The 14,705-nt window shown below is 40.7% G+C and overlaps 1 protein-coding gene across 1 annotated transcript in view; it reads right to left on the bottom strand.

Annotated features, from left to right (window-relative positions):
• LOC142759653 (dynein axonemal heavy chain 5-like) overlaps positions 1-14,705 on the bottom strand; it is a 466,211-nt gene that overhangs the window by 332,689 nt on the left and 118,817 nt on the right. Inside the window, 3 exon segments of the mRNA XM_075862058.1 lie at positions 75-303; positions 1,831-1,981; positions 2,529-2,654. Coding sequence (XP_075718173.1) covers positions 75-303; positions 1,831-1,981; positions 2,529-2,654 — 506 coding nt within the window.

Here is a 14,705-nt window from a genome sequence, read left to right as displayed (position 1 = left end):
ACTATTATTAGCCTTTAGGTAATACTACATGCTACAGATAAGAGTATAATGTATGATATATAGTTAAACCTTACCTTAACTTCTGTGACTGAATTTTAGATTTGAAAAGCATATCTTTAACCATTTGTTCATTAACTAGAAGTTTATTTTGTTGGGTGTTCAGTCCATCTTGTGCTTTATTTAATAAATGTAAGAAACCTTGTACAATACATTCCAATTCACATCCTGTTAACTGTGCTAGGATAGCTAAGGAACGCAAAATACAAGTGTATACAGCTTGATAAAGTTGATTACTAATGGACTCTGGAAAAGAAATAAAAAGACACAATTGTCTTATTAAAAATAAAAAGAGTCTGTTAATCACAGAATGTGGTCTCCTTTATTTAAATCTTTACATTTCTTCACAATCCCTGAAACTATGGGTAAATGATGATCCCAGCAACAAATGCACAAGTTGCTATAGTAATAAATTAAACAAACAGAATCAATACAATAAAGTTTTCTACGTGGAGGCTGCCAAAAAACATGGGTTTTATCACTTCTCTGAAGAATTTGAGTAAAGTAAACATTACTTATGTGTTTATATAAAATATTCAAAAGGGAAGGGGCATCTTTATATTTCCATTCCAGTCTTAGCGCTACAGTGTGCATGTCTAAAAGCATATGTTGCATCTATTTGTAATAACATAAGTCCATTTGCAAACTAAGAACAGGAGATAGATTATCATCAGTAATATTCTACCCTCATCATTGTTAGCCTTAGCTGAATGACTGTTCTGTCCTGGCAGTGCCATCTTCTCAGCCACCAGCCTCCAGAATATTCAACCTCTCCCATCAAGCTGTACTTATTAAGGAGGTTGTCCACTTCAAGAAAACCAGTTTTTTTCACTAGAAAGACTCCTATGTGTAGCTCATGGGCACCCCCATCCACTAGATAACAGCTGAAAGCCATCGGTTTGGCTTCAGAAAGCTAGCCATACATCATTATGTGTATTAATAGATAAAAGACTTAAAGGGGTTATGTAGGGACCAAAAATTATTAGCAGTGTACTCACTGCAGTATGTGAGAACACTCTCTAAAATACATTCTGATACCCCATCTGATTCCGAGATTTTCATGGATTTTTATTGCTCTGCCAGTCTAGTTGCACAGCCTTCTTTGGTGATGACACGACTCTTCTTCATGTGACCAGCCACGCTGTACTCCATGTACTCGCTGTACTACACTGTACTACACTGCTAACCCCTTTAACTGCTATTGATATTATCAGGTCAGAGTGAGGTCACATGACCCAACTAAAGACAAGAATTCAGATAGAAAGGAATAACTAAATATGGTAATACTCGCTGAGTATAAATATTGGAGGAATAGGTATTTAAAGATAGAAAAAAAAACCTGGAGTGCTTCTTTAAATAGGCACTCTTCGTCACGTGACCGACCCGCTGTACTCCATGTACTCACTGTATTACTGCTCCTGCTTGTACATGGAGTACAGTGGGGTTGGTCACATGACAAAGAGTACTTTCATTATCAAAGAAGGCTTTGCATCCAGAGTTCCGGTCCCCCGACAGTGCTTTAAAAATCTATGAAAATCTCAGAATCAGCGCGACGGAGAACCGGAATGTATAATAGCGAGTGGGACTCACATACTGCAGTGATAATAAATTTTGGTCCCCGGATAGCTCCTTTAAGATCTAACTAAAAATGAGAGTGCACAACAGTTAGTAACACTCTATATTAGTTATAATTTTTTTAAACAATGACCTATTTAATAGAAAATTTTATTTTATTATAAGAAAATGGTTTGAAGAAAAAAAGTTAAAACGCACCTAGGGCTTGACTGGTAAATTCTTCAGGGTACTCTTTATTGGAGTAATCCGTGGACATTATCTGAGATTTGCGTGAAGATTTTTTGATACAAGAATTAGAAGATGTGTTCCTCAAATGGAGAGATGGTCTGCTGTTTTCAGGCATGGATTCCTAAAAACATAGTTTAGTAGAAACACACAGTGTCATAAGACAGAATTCACGCAACCAAATATAAATACAACAGAGGAAGTAAAAGAAGTGCAATGTAGAGTAGACTAGACACATGCACTCTCTGCTCCAACGTACCATAGGCTTGAGCCTGTACAAGTCTGTGGCACAAGAAACACTGTGAATGGTCTTTAATCACCATACAAGTTATGTAAGTAAAAGATTTCTCAGTGTCAAAGAGATACTCAAGTGAAAACTTTTTTTTCCCCATGATACCTCTTCCCCATGTAGCTCAATTTTTGTATTATTGTTGTAATCAAGAATATACACAATGGATGGATCCTGCAGCCCATGTGACTGCAAGATGACCACCAGCTCCTTTCTTAGGGTTTTAGTGCAATGTGGTAGTCATCTTGTTATTGGTGCAGTCCATGCTTGAATATCTATATATCTATGCCACTAGGAATCCTTCAGGGATTTTATTTAGGAACATAAAAGGGTCAGTGTCAATTCTTATGTAGAACTATTACAGTGTATACTTTTACATTACCTGAGACTTCTTTAGTATACTTAAGATCTCTTCAAATCCATTTTTAATGAGACATGCCATGGTTTCTACCTTAGTTTTCTTTTCCAACAAAGATATCTGCATAAGCTGCAAAAACTCAGCAGGACTCTGCAAAAATGATAAAATGTATCAAAGAGATAAGTTCATTAACTTAAATGAGATCGATAACAGGTGGATCCTGAGTGTCAGCAACATGCAAGACCAGCTGTCACGGAAGATGTCACTTCCGCTGATCTGACTGATTCGGGTTTGAGCGCAAGATACAGATTAATAGCAGTAAAAGGAACCAGATGATATGCAAAGGATCCAACTAGTGGAAGCAGTTGCAAAAAATGCAAGGTACAAGGTGTTTAGAACATTATCCTTAACAAGCACTTTTTTTTTTCTATCATTAGGTACCTATTCCCCTAATATATATTAGCGAGTACCTTATTTATTTTGTTATTCCTTTCTATATGAATTCTTCTTTTCAGTTAGGTCGTACGACCTCACTCTGTCCTGATAAAACCTACAGCAGTTAATGTAGATAAGAGTCAGCCTCTTCACTTCCTGAATTATGGACTGTACCAAACAGGTTCTCCACAGAGGAGATACAGAAACAACTGTCACTAACTGCTGTTGAGCGGACACATAACTATCATACAGTTATAATAAAGGAGGTCGCAGCTTAGCCTCCTGATTTATAACTGTGTGACAGTTATGTGTCTGCCCTTCAGTAGTTAGTAACATAGTTTCTGTATCCCCTCTGTGGAGGACCTGTTTGGTACAGTCCATAAATCAGAAAGTAAAGAGGCTGACTCTCAATTACAATAAAGGGGTTATGCGGGAACCGAAAAGTATTAGCAGGGTACTCAAATGCAGTATGTGAGTACACTCGCTAATATACATTCTGGTCCCCTGTCACGCTGATTATGAGATTTTAATAGAATTTTCATAGCGCTGGCGGGGGACCCGTAGTCTAGCTGCACAGTCTTCCTCGATGACGACACAACAAATGCATGGCAACAGCTCAGAAGCTGAGTCGCCATCATCGCCGGATGTGAGCGGTGTATTACAGTTGACATCTGGCTGTAATAGTGGGGACTGAAATTAGCTTTGATCCTCGCCATTAACCACTTAAATGCAGAGGTCTAAAGTGATCGCTGCTATTAAGTTGTTTGCAGCTCATCGGCACCCTAGCAATAAAATTGCAGAGGTTCCGGTGGCTGCAATGGCAACTAATACTGGCCTCCCGGTCTGCCTAGCAAGTTAGGCTTCCATAGCCGACGGCAAGATGGCGCCAGCACAGGAGATGAGCCGGCATCATCAGCGGTGGATGTCAGCTGTATGTTACAGCTGACATTCACCTGTAAAGGCAGGAACCGGAGCTAGCTCCGATTCCTGCCATTAACCCCTTAGATACAGCAATCAAAAGCGATCGCTGCATCTTAGGCTGGGTTCACACACTCTATTCACGGACGTAATTCGGGCGTTTTAGCCTTGAATTACGTTCGAAAATATGGCTCCACGGCTGTCAAAAGTCGGCGCGTAAAAAAACGCCCGCGTCAAAGAAGTGCATGTCTCTTCTTGAGACGTAATTGGAGCCGTTTTCCATTGACACAATGGCAAAACAGCTCCAATTACGTCTGTAATGGACGCTCCGAAAAACGCCTGCACATGCCATTACATCTGAAATTCAGGAGCTGTTTTCTCTTGAAAACAGCTCCGTAATGTCAGCCGTAATCGACGCTGCCGTGTGAACATACTCTCAGAGGTTGTTAGCTGATCGGCAGACCTGCCATGCGACAGCAGGGCTGCCGACTGCTGCTATGGCAACAGGAGGCCTAACAATGGCCTCCTGCTCTGGCATTACAGCAGCCGATTAGGCCCCGCCGGGAGGCGAAGCCTAATCGGCTTGCTGTCAGTGAATGACTGACAGATATAATACATTGCACTACATAGGTAGTGCAATGTATTAGAAAAAAACAATCAGACAGTTAGACCTTCAAGTCCCCTAGTTGGACTTGAAAAAAAGTGTAAAAAAAAGTATTAAAAAAAGAGTGAAAAAAAAGCTTGAAAACATATAATAAAAGTTTCAAGTAATGAAATAAATCGCTCTTTTCCCTTATCATGTCATTTATTATTGAAAATATGGTAGCTATAAAAACTATAGCTCGACTCGCAGAAAACAAGCCCTCATACAGCTCTGTCGACGAAAAAATTTAAACGTTATGGTTCTCATAGCTTGTCAACAGAAAAAAATACATGCCTTTTACAAAAATTATTTTATTGTGCAAAAAGTTGTAAAACATAAAAAGGGCTATAAATTTGGTATCGTCAGAATCGGACTGACCCGCAGAATAAAGTTAACATGTAATTTATAACGCATGGTCAAAACGTTGCATGTACCCCAAAATGGTACCAATGATAACTACAGCTCGTCCCGCAAAAAAACAGCCCTTATACCACTATGTCTATGAAAAAATAAAATAAGTTAAGGCTTCCATAAGTCAGGAAATAAAAAATATGCAGTTGTGCAGGCCCGAGGGGAACATTTCTTCTGTTTCAAAAGGCAATTCATCAAGGCCCTAAAATTAAGGAACCAGGAAGGGGAGCGCCCAAACATATCTGCTGGGAGCGAGGGCGTCCGTATTATACCAGGACAACACATTCCTAGCAAAATTCCCCAAACTGCAAAGGTCAGGAGTGTGGACCAAAAGGGGATAAGAAAGGACACCTTTTATCAGTGCGACACTAACCTGTGCATAAAGGATTGATTCACAGCGTAACACACATGTATGGATTATTTTTTTCTTTTTTTTACCCCATTATTATTCCACCTGATTATGCCCCTTATGTACTCTGCCCAGCTTACAAATGCCCCCACATTATAAATGGAAACACCAGCAATACTTAAACAAAACTACTACCAAGCAAAATCCGCGCTCCAAAGGCCAAATGGCGCTCCCTCCCCTCTGAACCCTACAGCGTGCCCAAACAGCTGTTTACTTCCACATATATGGCATCGCCATACCCGGGAGAACCCTTTTAACAATTATTGGGATGTGTGCCTCCAGTGGCACAAGCAGGGCATATTTGCCACTTAAATGGCATATCTAGGGAAAAATTAAAATTTTTACTTTGCCCCATCCGCAGCGCATTCATTTATTGAAAAGACCGCCTAAAAGAGTGTAGTTTCGAAAATGGGGTCACTTCTCAGGGGTTTCCTTTGTTATTTCACATCAGAGCCTCTGCAATTGTGAACCAATACTTTGTAAAACGCCAAATTAGGCCTCAATTTTACATGGTACTCTTTCACTCTGGAGCCCTGTGAAATGTCCAGGCAAAAGATTAGGGCCGTATTGGCATATCTATGGAAAAATCCGAATTTTCACTCTGCAACATCGAGTGCACACTAATTTCTGAAAAACACCTGCAGGGTTAACATGCTCACTACACCCCTATGTGAATACCTTGAGGGGTGTAGTTTCCAAAATGGGGTCACTTCTGGGGGGTTTCCACTGTTTTGGTCCCACAGGTGCCCAGAAACCAATCCAGCAAAATCTGCACTCCAAAAGCCAAATCCCGCTCATGTTTGTGCCCAAACAGCAGTTTATGACCACAAATGTGGTATTGCCATACTCAGAAGAAATTGCTTTACAAATGTTGGGGTTCTTTTTTTCCATTATTTGTTGAGAAAATAAAAAATTGTGAGCTAAAGATACGTCTTGTTGAAGAAAAGGGATTGTTTTTATTTTCACTGCCCAATTCTAATAAATTCTATTAAACCCCTGTAGAGTCAAAATGCTCACTACACCACTAGATGAATTCCTCAAGGGGTGTAGTTTCCTAAATGGAGTCACTGTTTTGGTGTTTTCATTGTTTTGGTCGCTCAGGGGCTTTGCAAATCTGACATGGCCTCCGTAAACCATTCCTGCTAAAATTTGAGCTCCAAAAGCCAAATGGCGCTCTTTCCCTTCTAAGCCCTGCTATGTATCCATGGCAACATATGGGGTATTGTTTTACTCGGGAGGAATTGCTTTACAAACTTTGCTGTGCTTTTTCTCCTTTAGTACTTGTGGAAATGAGAAAAAATGTGCTAAACCTACATTTTCTTTGAAAAAAACTTAGATTTTCATTTTCACGGCCTAAATACAATAATTTCCTGCAAAAAACCTGTGCGGTCAAAATGCTCACTATACCCCTAGATAATTTCCTCAATGGGTGTAGTTTCCATAATGGGGTCACTTGAGGGTGTTTCCATTGTTTTGTCCCCTCGGGGGCTTTGCAAATGTGACATAGCCTCCGCAAACCATTCCTGCTAAATTTGAGCTACAAAACCAAAATGGCGCTCTTTCCCTTCTAAGCCCTGTCCTGTGTCCAAACAGCCGTTTATGACCACATGTGGGGTATTGTTTTACTCGGGAGAAATTGCGTTACAAATTTTGTGGTGCTCTTTCACCTTTAGTCCTTGTGGAAATGAAAAAAAAAATAGCTAAACCTACATTTTCTTTGAAAAAAATTTAGATTTTAATTTCCAATAATATCTTCAATAAACTTGTGGGGTCAAAATGCTTACTATACCCCTAGATAATTTCCTAAATGGGGTAACTTTTTGGGGATTTCAACTGTTTTGGCACCGCAAGAGCTCTTCAAACCTGACATGGTACCTAAAATATATTCTAATAAAAAGAAGGCCCCAAAATTCACTAGGTGCTCCTTTGCTTCTGAGGCCTGTGCTTCAGTCCATAAGGATACTATGGCCATATGTGGAATATCTACTAACACTGCAGAATCCAGGCAATAAATATTGAGTTGCATTTCTCTGGTAAAACTTTCTGTGTTACAAAAAAAATAGATTAAAAATGAATTTCTGCAAAAAAAAATAATTTGTACATTTCACCTCTATTTTGCTTTAATTCCTGTGAAACGTCTAAAGGGTTAAGAAACTTTCTAAATGCTGTTTTGAATACTTTGAGGGGTGAAGTTTTAAAATGGGGTGACTTATTGGGGGTTTCTAATATATAAGGCCCTCAAAGCCACTTCACAACTGAACTGACCCCTGTAAAAATAGACTTTTGAAATTTTCTTGAAAATGTGAGAAATTGATGCTAAAGTCCTAAAAGGATGTTCAAAAAATGATGCCAATCTAAAGTAAACATATAAGGGATGTTAGGGCCTGTTCACATCACCGTTCGCTTTCCATTCCGGGGTTCCGTCGGAGGTTTCCGTCAAGTGAAACCCGCAACGGATAGTGAAACCACAGCTTCCGTTTCAGTCACCATTGATATCAACGGAAGCTGTGGTTTCAGTTTCACATTCCATTGCGGGGTTCACCTGACGGAAACCTCAGACGGAACCCCGGAACTGAAAGTGAACGGTGATGTGAACAGGCGCTTAATTAGCAACAATTTTGTGTGGTATAACTGCCTGTCTTACAAGCAGATACATTTAAATTTAGAAAAATGCTAATTTTTGTAGTTCTTCGCTAAATTTTGCTGTTTTTCACAATTAAATACTGAATGTATCGAGCAAAGTTTGCCAGTAAAATAAAGTCCAACGTGTCACCAGAAAACAATCTCAGAATCGCTTGGATAGGTAAAAGCATTTCAAAGTTATTACCACACAAATTGAAACATGTCAGATTTGAAAAATGAGGCTCTGTCCGGAAGGTCAAAAGTGGCCAAAGCCAAAGGGTTTAACCCCTTCAAGACACAGCCTGTTTTGGCCTTCAGGACACAGCCAATTTTTTCAAATCTGACATGTTTCACTTTATGTGGTAATAACTTCGGAATGCTTTTACCTATCCAAGCGATTCTGAGATTGTTTTCTCGTGACACATTGGACTCTATGTTACTGGCAAAATTTGCTCGATACATTAAGTATTTAATTGTGAAAAACACCAAAATTTAGCGAAAAATTGCAAAAATTAGCATTTTTCTAAATTTATATGTATCTGCTTGTAAGACAGATAGTAATACCACACAAAATTGTTGCTAATTAACATCACCCATATGTCTACTTTAGATTGGCATCGTTTTTTGAACATCCGTTTATTTTTCTATGACATCACAAGGCTTAGAACTTTAGCAGCAATTTCTCACATTTTCAAGAAAATTTCAAAAGGCTATTTTTACAGGGGCCAGTTCAGTTGTGAAGTGGATTTTAGGGCCTTATATATTAGAAACCCTCGATAACTCGCCCCATTTTAAAAACTTCACCCCTCAAAGTATTCAAAACAGCATTTAGAAAGTTTCTTAACCCTTTAGATGTTTCACAGGAATTAAGGCAAAGTAGACGTGAAATGTTCAAATTTCTTTTTTTTTTTGCAGAAATTAATTTTTAATCTATTTTTTTTGTAACACAGAAAGTTTTACCAGAGAAACGCAACTCAATATCTATTGCCCAGATTCTGCAGTTTTTAGAAATACCCCACATGTGGCCCTAGTGCACTTATTGACTGAAGCACAGGCCTCAGAAGCAAAGGAGCACCTAGAGGATTTTGGGGCCTCCTTTTTATTAGAAAATATTTTAGGCTCCATGTCGGGTTTGAAAGGCTCTTGCGGCACCAAAACAGTGGAAATCCCCCAAAAGTGACCCCATTTTGGAAACTATACCCCTTGAGGAAATTATCTAGGGGTATAGTGAGCATTTTGCATTTTTGCAGAAATTATTGGAAGTAGGCCGTGAAAATGAAAATCGACATTCTTTCAAAGAAAATGTAGGTTTAGCTTATTTTTTCTAATTTCCACAAGGACTAAAAGGAGAAAATGCACCACTACTTTTGTAAAGCAATTTCTCCCGAGTAAAACAATACCCCACATGTGGTCATAAACGGCTGTTTGGACACACGGCGGAGCTTAGAAGGGAAAGAGCGCCATTTGGCTTTTGGAGCTCAAATTTAGCAGGAATGGTTTGTGGAGACCACGTCGCATTTGCAATGCCCCTAAGGGACCAAAACAGTGAAAACACCAAAAAAGTGACTCCATTTAGGAAACTACACCCCTTGAAGAATCCATCTAGGGGTGTAGTGAGCATTTTGAACCCACAGGGGTTTCATAGATTTTATTAGAATTGGGCAGTGAAGATAAAAAAAAAATCCTTTTTTTCCAATAAGACGTAGCTTTAGCTCAACATTTTTCATTTTCTCAACAAATAAAGGAATAAAAGAACCCCAACATTTGTAAAGCAACTTCTCTGGAGTACGGCAATACCCCATTTGTGGTCATAAACTGCTGTTTGGGCATACGGCAAGGATCAGAAGAGAAGGAGTGCCGTTTGGCTTTTGGAGCACAGATTTTGCTGGATTGGTTTCTTGACACCATGTCACTTTTGCAAAGCTCCTAAGGTACCAGTACAGTGTAAACTCCCCAAAAGTGACTCGATTCACAAAACTACACCCCTTGAGGAATTCATCTAGGGGTGTAGTGAGCATTTTGACCCCACAGGTGTTTCATAGATTTTATTAGAATTGGGCAGTGAAAATAAAAAAAATCCTTTTTCTTCAATAAGACGTAGTTTTAGCTGAAAATGTTTCATATTCTCAACAAATAAATTAAAAAAAGCACCCCAACACTTGTAAAGCAACTTATCCTGTGTACGGCAATACCACATATGTGGTAATAAACTGCTGTTTAGGCACAGAGTAGGGCTCAGAAGGGAAGGAGCGCCATTTGGCTTTTGGAGTACAGATTTTGCTGGATTGGTTTCTGGTCGCTATGTCGCATTTGCAAAGTCTCTGTGGGACCAAAACAGTGGAAACGCCCCAGAAGTGACCCCATTTTGGAAACTACACCCCTCAAGGTATTCACCTAGGGGTGTAGTGAGCATATTAACCCCACAGGTGATTGGCAGAAATTGGTTTGCACTCGATGTTGCAGAGTGAAAATGGTTTTTCAATAGATATGCCAATATGTGGCGCCCAGCTTGTGCCACTGGAGAGACACACTCCAAAAATTGTTAAAAGGGTTCTCCCGGGTATGGCGATGCCATATATGTGGAAGTAAACTCCTTTTTGGGCACACTGTAGGGTTCAGAAGGGAGGTAGCGCCATTTGGCTTTTGGAGCGTGGATTTTGCTTGTAGTAGTTTTGTTTGGTGTCTTACTGGTGTTTCCATTTATAATGTGGGGGCACATGTAAGCCGGGCAGAGTATATAAGGGGCATAGTCAGGTGGTATAGTGGGGTAAAAAAAAACAATAAAATAATCCATAGATGTGTGTTATGCTGTGACACAATCCTTTCTGCAGAGCCCGGTGTCTCACTAATAAATGGTCTTTACTTATTCCCCTTTTGGTCCACACTCCGCACCTTTGCAGTTTGGGGGATTTTGCAGGAAAGTGTTGTCCTGGTATAATACGGGCACCCTCGTGGGGTACATGCGACTTTTTGATCACTTGTTATCCTTTTTTTTTTGGGAGGCAAGGTGACCAAAAAACAGCAATTCTGGCATATTTTTTTAGTTCTTTTTATACAGTGTTCACCACGCATTATAAATTACATGTTAACTTCATTCTGCAGGTCAGTCCGATTCCGGTGATACCTAATTTATAGCACTTTTTATGTTTTACAACTTTTTGCACAATAAAATAACTTTTGTAAAGAGAATGGATTTTTTCTGTCGCCAAGTTGTGAGAGCCATAACGGTTTTAAATTTTTTGTCGACGGAGCTGTATGAGGGCTTGTTTTTAGCGAGACGAGTTATAGTTTTTATAGGTACCATTTTTAGGTACGTGCGACTTTTTGATCACTTTTTATTTCAATTTTTGGAAGACAAAGTGACCAAAAAATAGCAATTATGTCAGTATTTTTTGTTATTTTTTTACGGCGTTCACTGTGCGGAATAAATAACATAATATTTTTATAGTTCAGGTCGTTACGGTCGCAGCGATACCAAATATGTATGGCTTTATTATTTTTTTTCAATAATAAATGACTTGATAAGGGAAAAGGGCGATTGTGTTTTGTGTTATTATTTGAAACTTTTATTGTATTTTTTACAACTTTTATTTTTACTTTTTTTACACTTTTCTTTAGTCCCACTAGGGGACTTGAAGGTCCAACTGTTTTTTTTATGTTCTAATACATTGCACTACCTATGTAGTGCAATGTATTAGAACTGTCAGTTGTTCACTGACAGCAAGCCGATCAGGCTCCGCCTCTGGACGGGGCCTAATCGGCTAACGTAATGGCAGATAGGAAGCCATTGTTAGGCATCCTGTTGCCATAGTAGCAGTCGCCAGCCTTGCCATCGCATGGCAAGGCTGCCGATTGCATACAAACCACTTTGATGCAGCGATTGCATTGAATCGCTGCATTGAAGGGGTTAATGCCAGGAATCGGAGCTAGCTCCGGTTCCTGGCGTTAGATCGGGGTGTCCGCTTTAACATACAGCGGACACCCACTGCTGATGACGCCGGCTCAGCTTCTGAGCCGGAAGCTGAGCCAGCGCCATCTTGCCGATGGTACCGGAAGCCTCCTGGGCCCCGCCGACGACGGGGCATAGGAGGATTCCGTTACTGGCGGACTGGGAGGTAAGTATTACCCCTCCGATCGCATTTGCAGCCACCGGCAACCCAGCGATCACGTTGCTGGGGTGCCGGTGGCTATAAACTCCTCACATGCTGCGATCTCTATTGAACGCAGCATGTGAGGGGTTAATCGGTCGGATCGGAGGCTAGCTCCGGTCCTGGCCGATACCTCAGGGTGCCAGCTGTAACATACAGCTGTCACCCGGCGGTGATGTCGCTGGCTCAGCTCCTGAGCCAGCTTAATCTCCATCACGTACAGTTACGTGGAGATGCGGGAAAAGGCCATCTCCCATCACGTAACTGTACGTGAAATGGCGGGAAGGGGTTAACTGCTATTGATGTTATCAGGTCAAAGTGAGGTCACATGACCCAACTAAAGACAAGAATTCAGATAGAAAGGAAAACTAAATATGGTAATACTCGCTGAATATAAATATTGGAGGAATAGGTATTTAAAGATAGAAAAAAATCGGCACTGCATTATGAACAAACTTTGTATAAATCAATGTATAAGCGAATATAAGAAACTTTGTAATATCTTAAGGCTCTTTTCAGATCAGTGATTGGGAAAACTGAATGCTTATTCCCAATAATCGGCCTAAACAAAAACGCTGAGTGATCAGCGAACAGCAAACGCTCGTCTGTTGGCTGATTGCAGTAAAAAATCATGGCTGTTTGCAGCACATCTCCTCATGTAAACAGGGGATGCCCTGCCGACAATGTTGCAAACTGTGTGGGGTCGAATGATCTCGTTCGTCGCCATACATTACAATAATTCGTCCATGTAAATGGGGCTAAACGAATGCTGATCGATTTACTGTATCGTCAATCGCCGATCGTTTAGCGGCAGAAATTTGCTGGTATAAAAAGACTCTTATTAGAGGAAAAATGCATTTTCTCCACTTGCCACGCTCCTTTCCCCCTCCCTCCTATTTGTTCATTCTCTCTCTAAACTCACTGCTTTTTCTATCTCCTTAAGGGCTCATTCAGACAAGCGTGAAACTCGTCCATGTGACGCCATTAAAACAACAGACGTCACATGGACGCATGTATTTCAATGGGGCCATTCACAAGGCCGTTATTTCAGCGGAGCGCGTGAAGGCCCCGTGGAAAAATAGGACATGTCCTATTTTCTTGCCTTTTCATGCATCCCTCCATAGACAATAGTCTATGAGGGATCCATGATAACCCGTCCCGCACGGGTGCTTCTCGGATGTGAAATACTTCAGTTTTTCATGTCCGAGGTTGCACACGCTCGTCTGAATGTAGCCTAAGACTAGACACTGAAGGATCAGGTTACAGCTGCACATTGAAGTCTGCGGTGGTGAGGACGGAGCAGGAGCTAAGTAATAGTGTAAGTGTTCTATCTCACTTCAGTGATGGATTTATGACTACACTGCTTATTACTGCTGTGTAATTTCCTCCCTGCTGCTGCTTCTACTTCTATATACAGTGAAGGAAATAATTATTTGATCCCTTGCTGATTTTGTAAGTTTGCCCACTGTCAAAGACATGAACAGTCTAGAATTTTTAGGCTAGGTTAATTTTACCAGTGAGAGATAGATTATATATAAAAAAAAAAAACAAAACAGAAAATCACATTGTCAAAATTATATATACTTATTTGCATTGTGCACAGAGAAATAAGTATTTGATCCCTTTGGCAAACAAGACTTAATACTTGGTGGAAAAACCCTTGTTGGCAAGCACAGCAGTCAGACGTTTTTTGTAGTTGATGATGAGGTTTGCACACATGTTAGATGGAATTTTGGCCCACTCCTCTTTGCAGATCATCTGCAAATCATTAAGATTTCGAGGCTGTCGTTTGGCAACTCGGATCTTCAGCTCCCTCCATAAGTTTTCGATGGGATTAAGGTCTGGAGACTGGCTAGGCCACTCCATGACCTTAATGTGCTTCTTTTTGAGCCACTCCTTTGTTGCCTTGGCTGTATGTTTCGGGTCATTGTCGTGCTGGAAGACCCAGCCATGAGCCATTTTTAATGTCCTGGTGGAGGGAAGGAGGTTGTCACTCAGGATTTGACGGTACATGGCTCCATCCATTCTCCCATTGATGCGGTGAAGTAGTCCTGTGCCCTTAGCAGAGAAACACCCCCAAAACATAATGTTTCCACCTCCATGCTTGACAGTGGGGACGGTGTTCTTTGGGTCATAGGCAGCATTCCTCTTCCTCCAAACACGGCGAGTTGAATTAACGCCAAAGAGCTCAATTTTAGTCTCATCTGACCACAGCACCTTCTCCCAATCACTCTCAGAATCATCCAGATGTTCATTGGCAAACTTCAGACGGGCCTGTACATGTGCCTTGTTGAGCAGGGGGACCTTGCGGGCACTGCAGGATTTTAATCCATTACGGCGTAATCTGTTACCAATGGTTTTCTTGGTGACTGTGGTCCCAGCTGCCTTGAGATCATTAACAAGTTCCCCCTGTGTAGTTTTCGGCTGAGCTCTCACCTTCCTCAGGATCAAGGATACCCCACGAGGTGAGATTTTGCATGGAGCCCCAGATCGATGTCGATTGACAGTCATTTTGTATGTCTTCCATTTTCTTACTATTGCACCAACAGTTGTCTCCTTCTCACCCAGCGTCTTACTTATGGTTTTGTAGCCCATTCCAGCCTTGTGCAGGTCTA

The sequence above is a fragment of the Rhinoderma darwinii genome, chromosome 4 (genome assembly GCF_050947455.1).
Source record: "Rhinoderma darwinii isolate aRhiDar2 chromosome 4, aRhiDar2.hap1, whole genome shotgun sequence".
In the NCBI taxonomy this organism is placed as follows: domain Eukaryota; kingdom Metazoa; phylum Chordata; class Amphibia; order Anura; family Rhinodermatidae; genus Rhinoderma; species Rhinoderma darwinii.
This window is presented reverse-complemented; position numbering and strand designations above follow the sequence as displayed.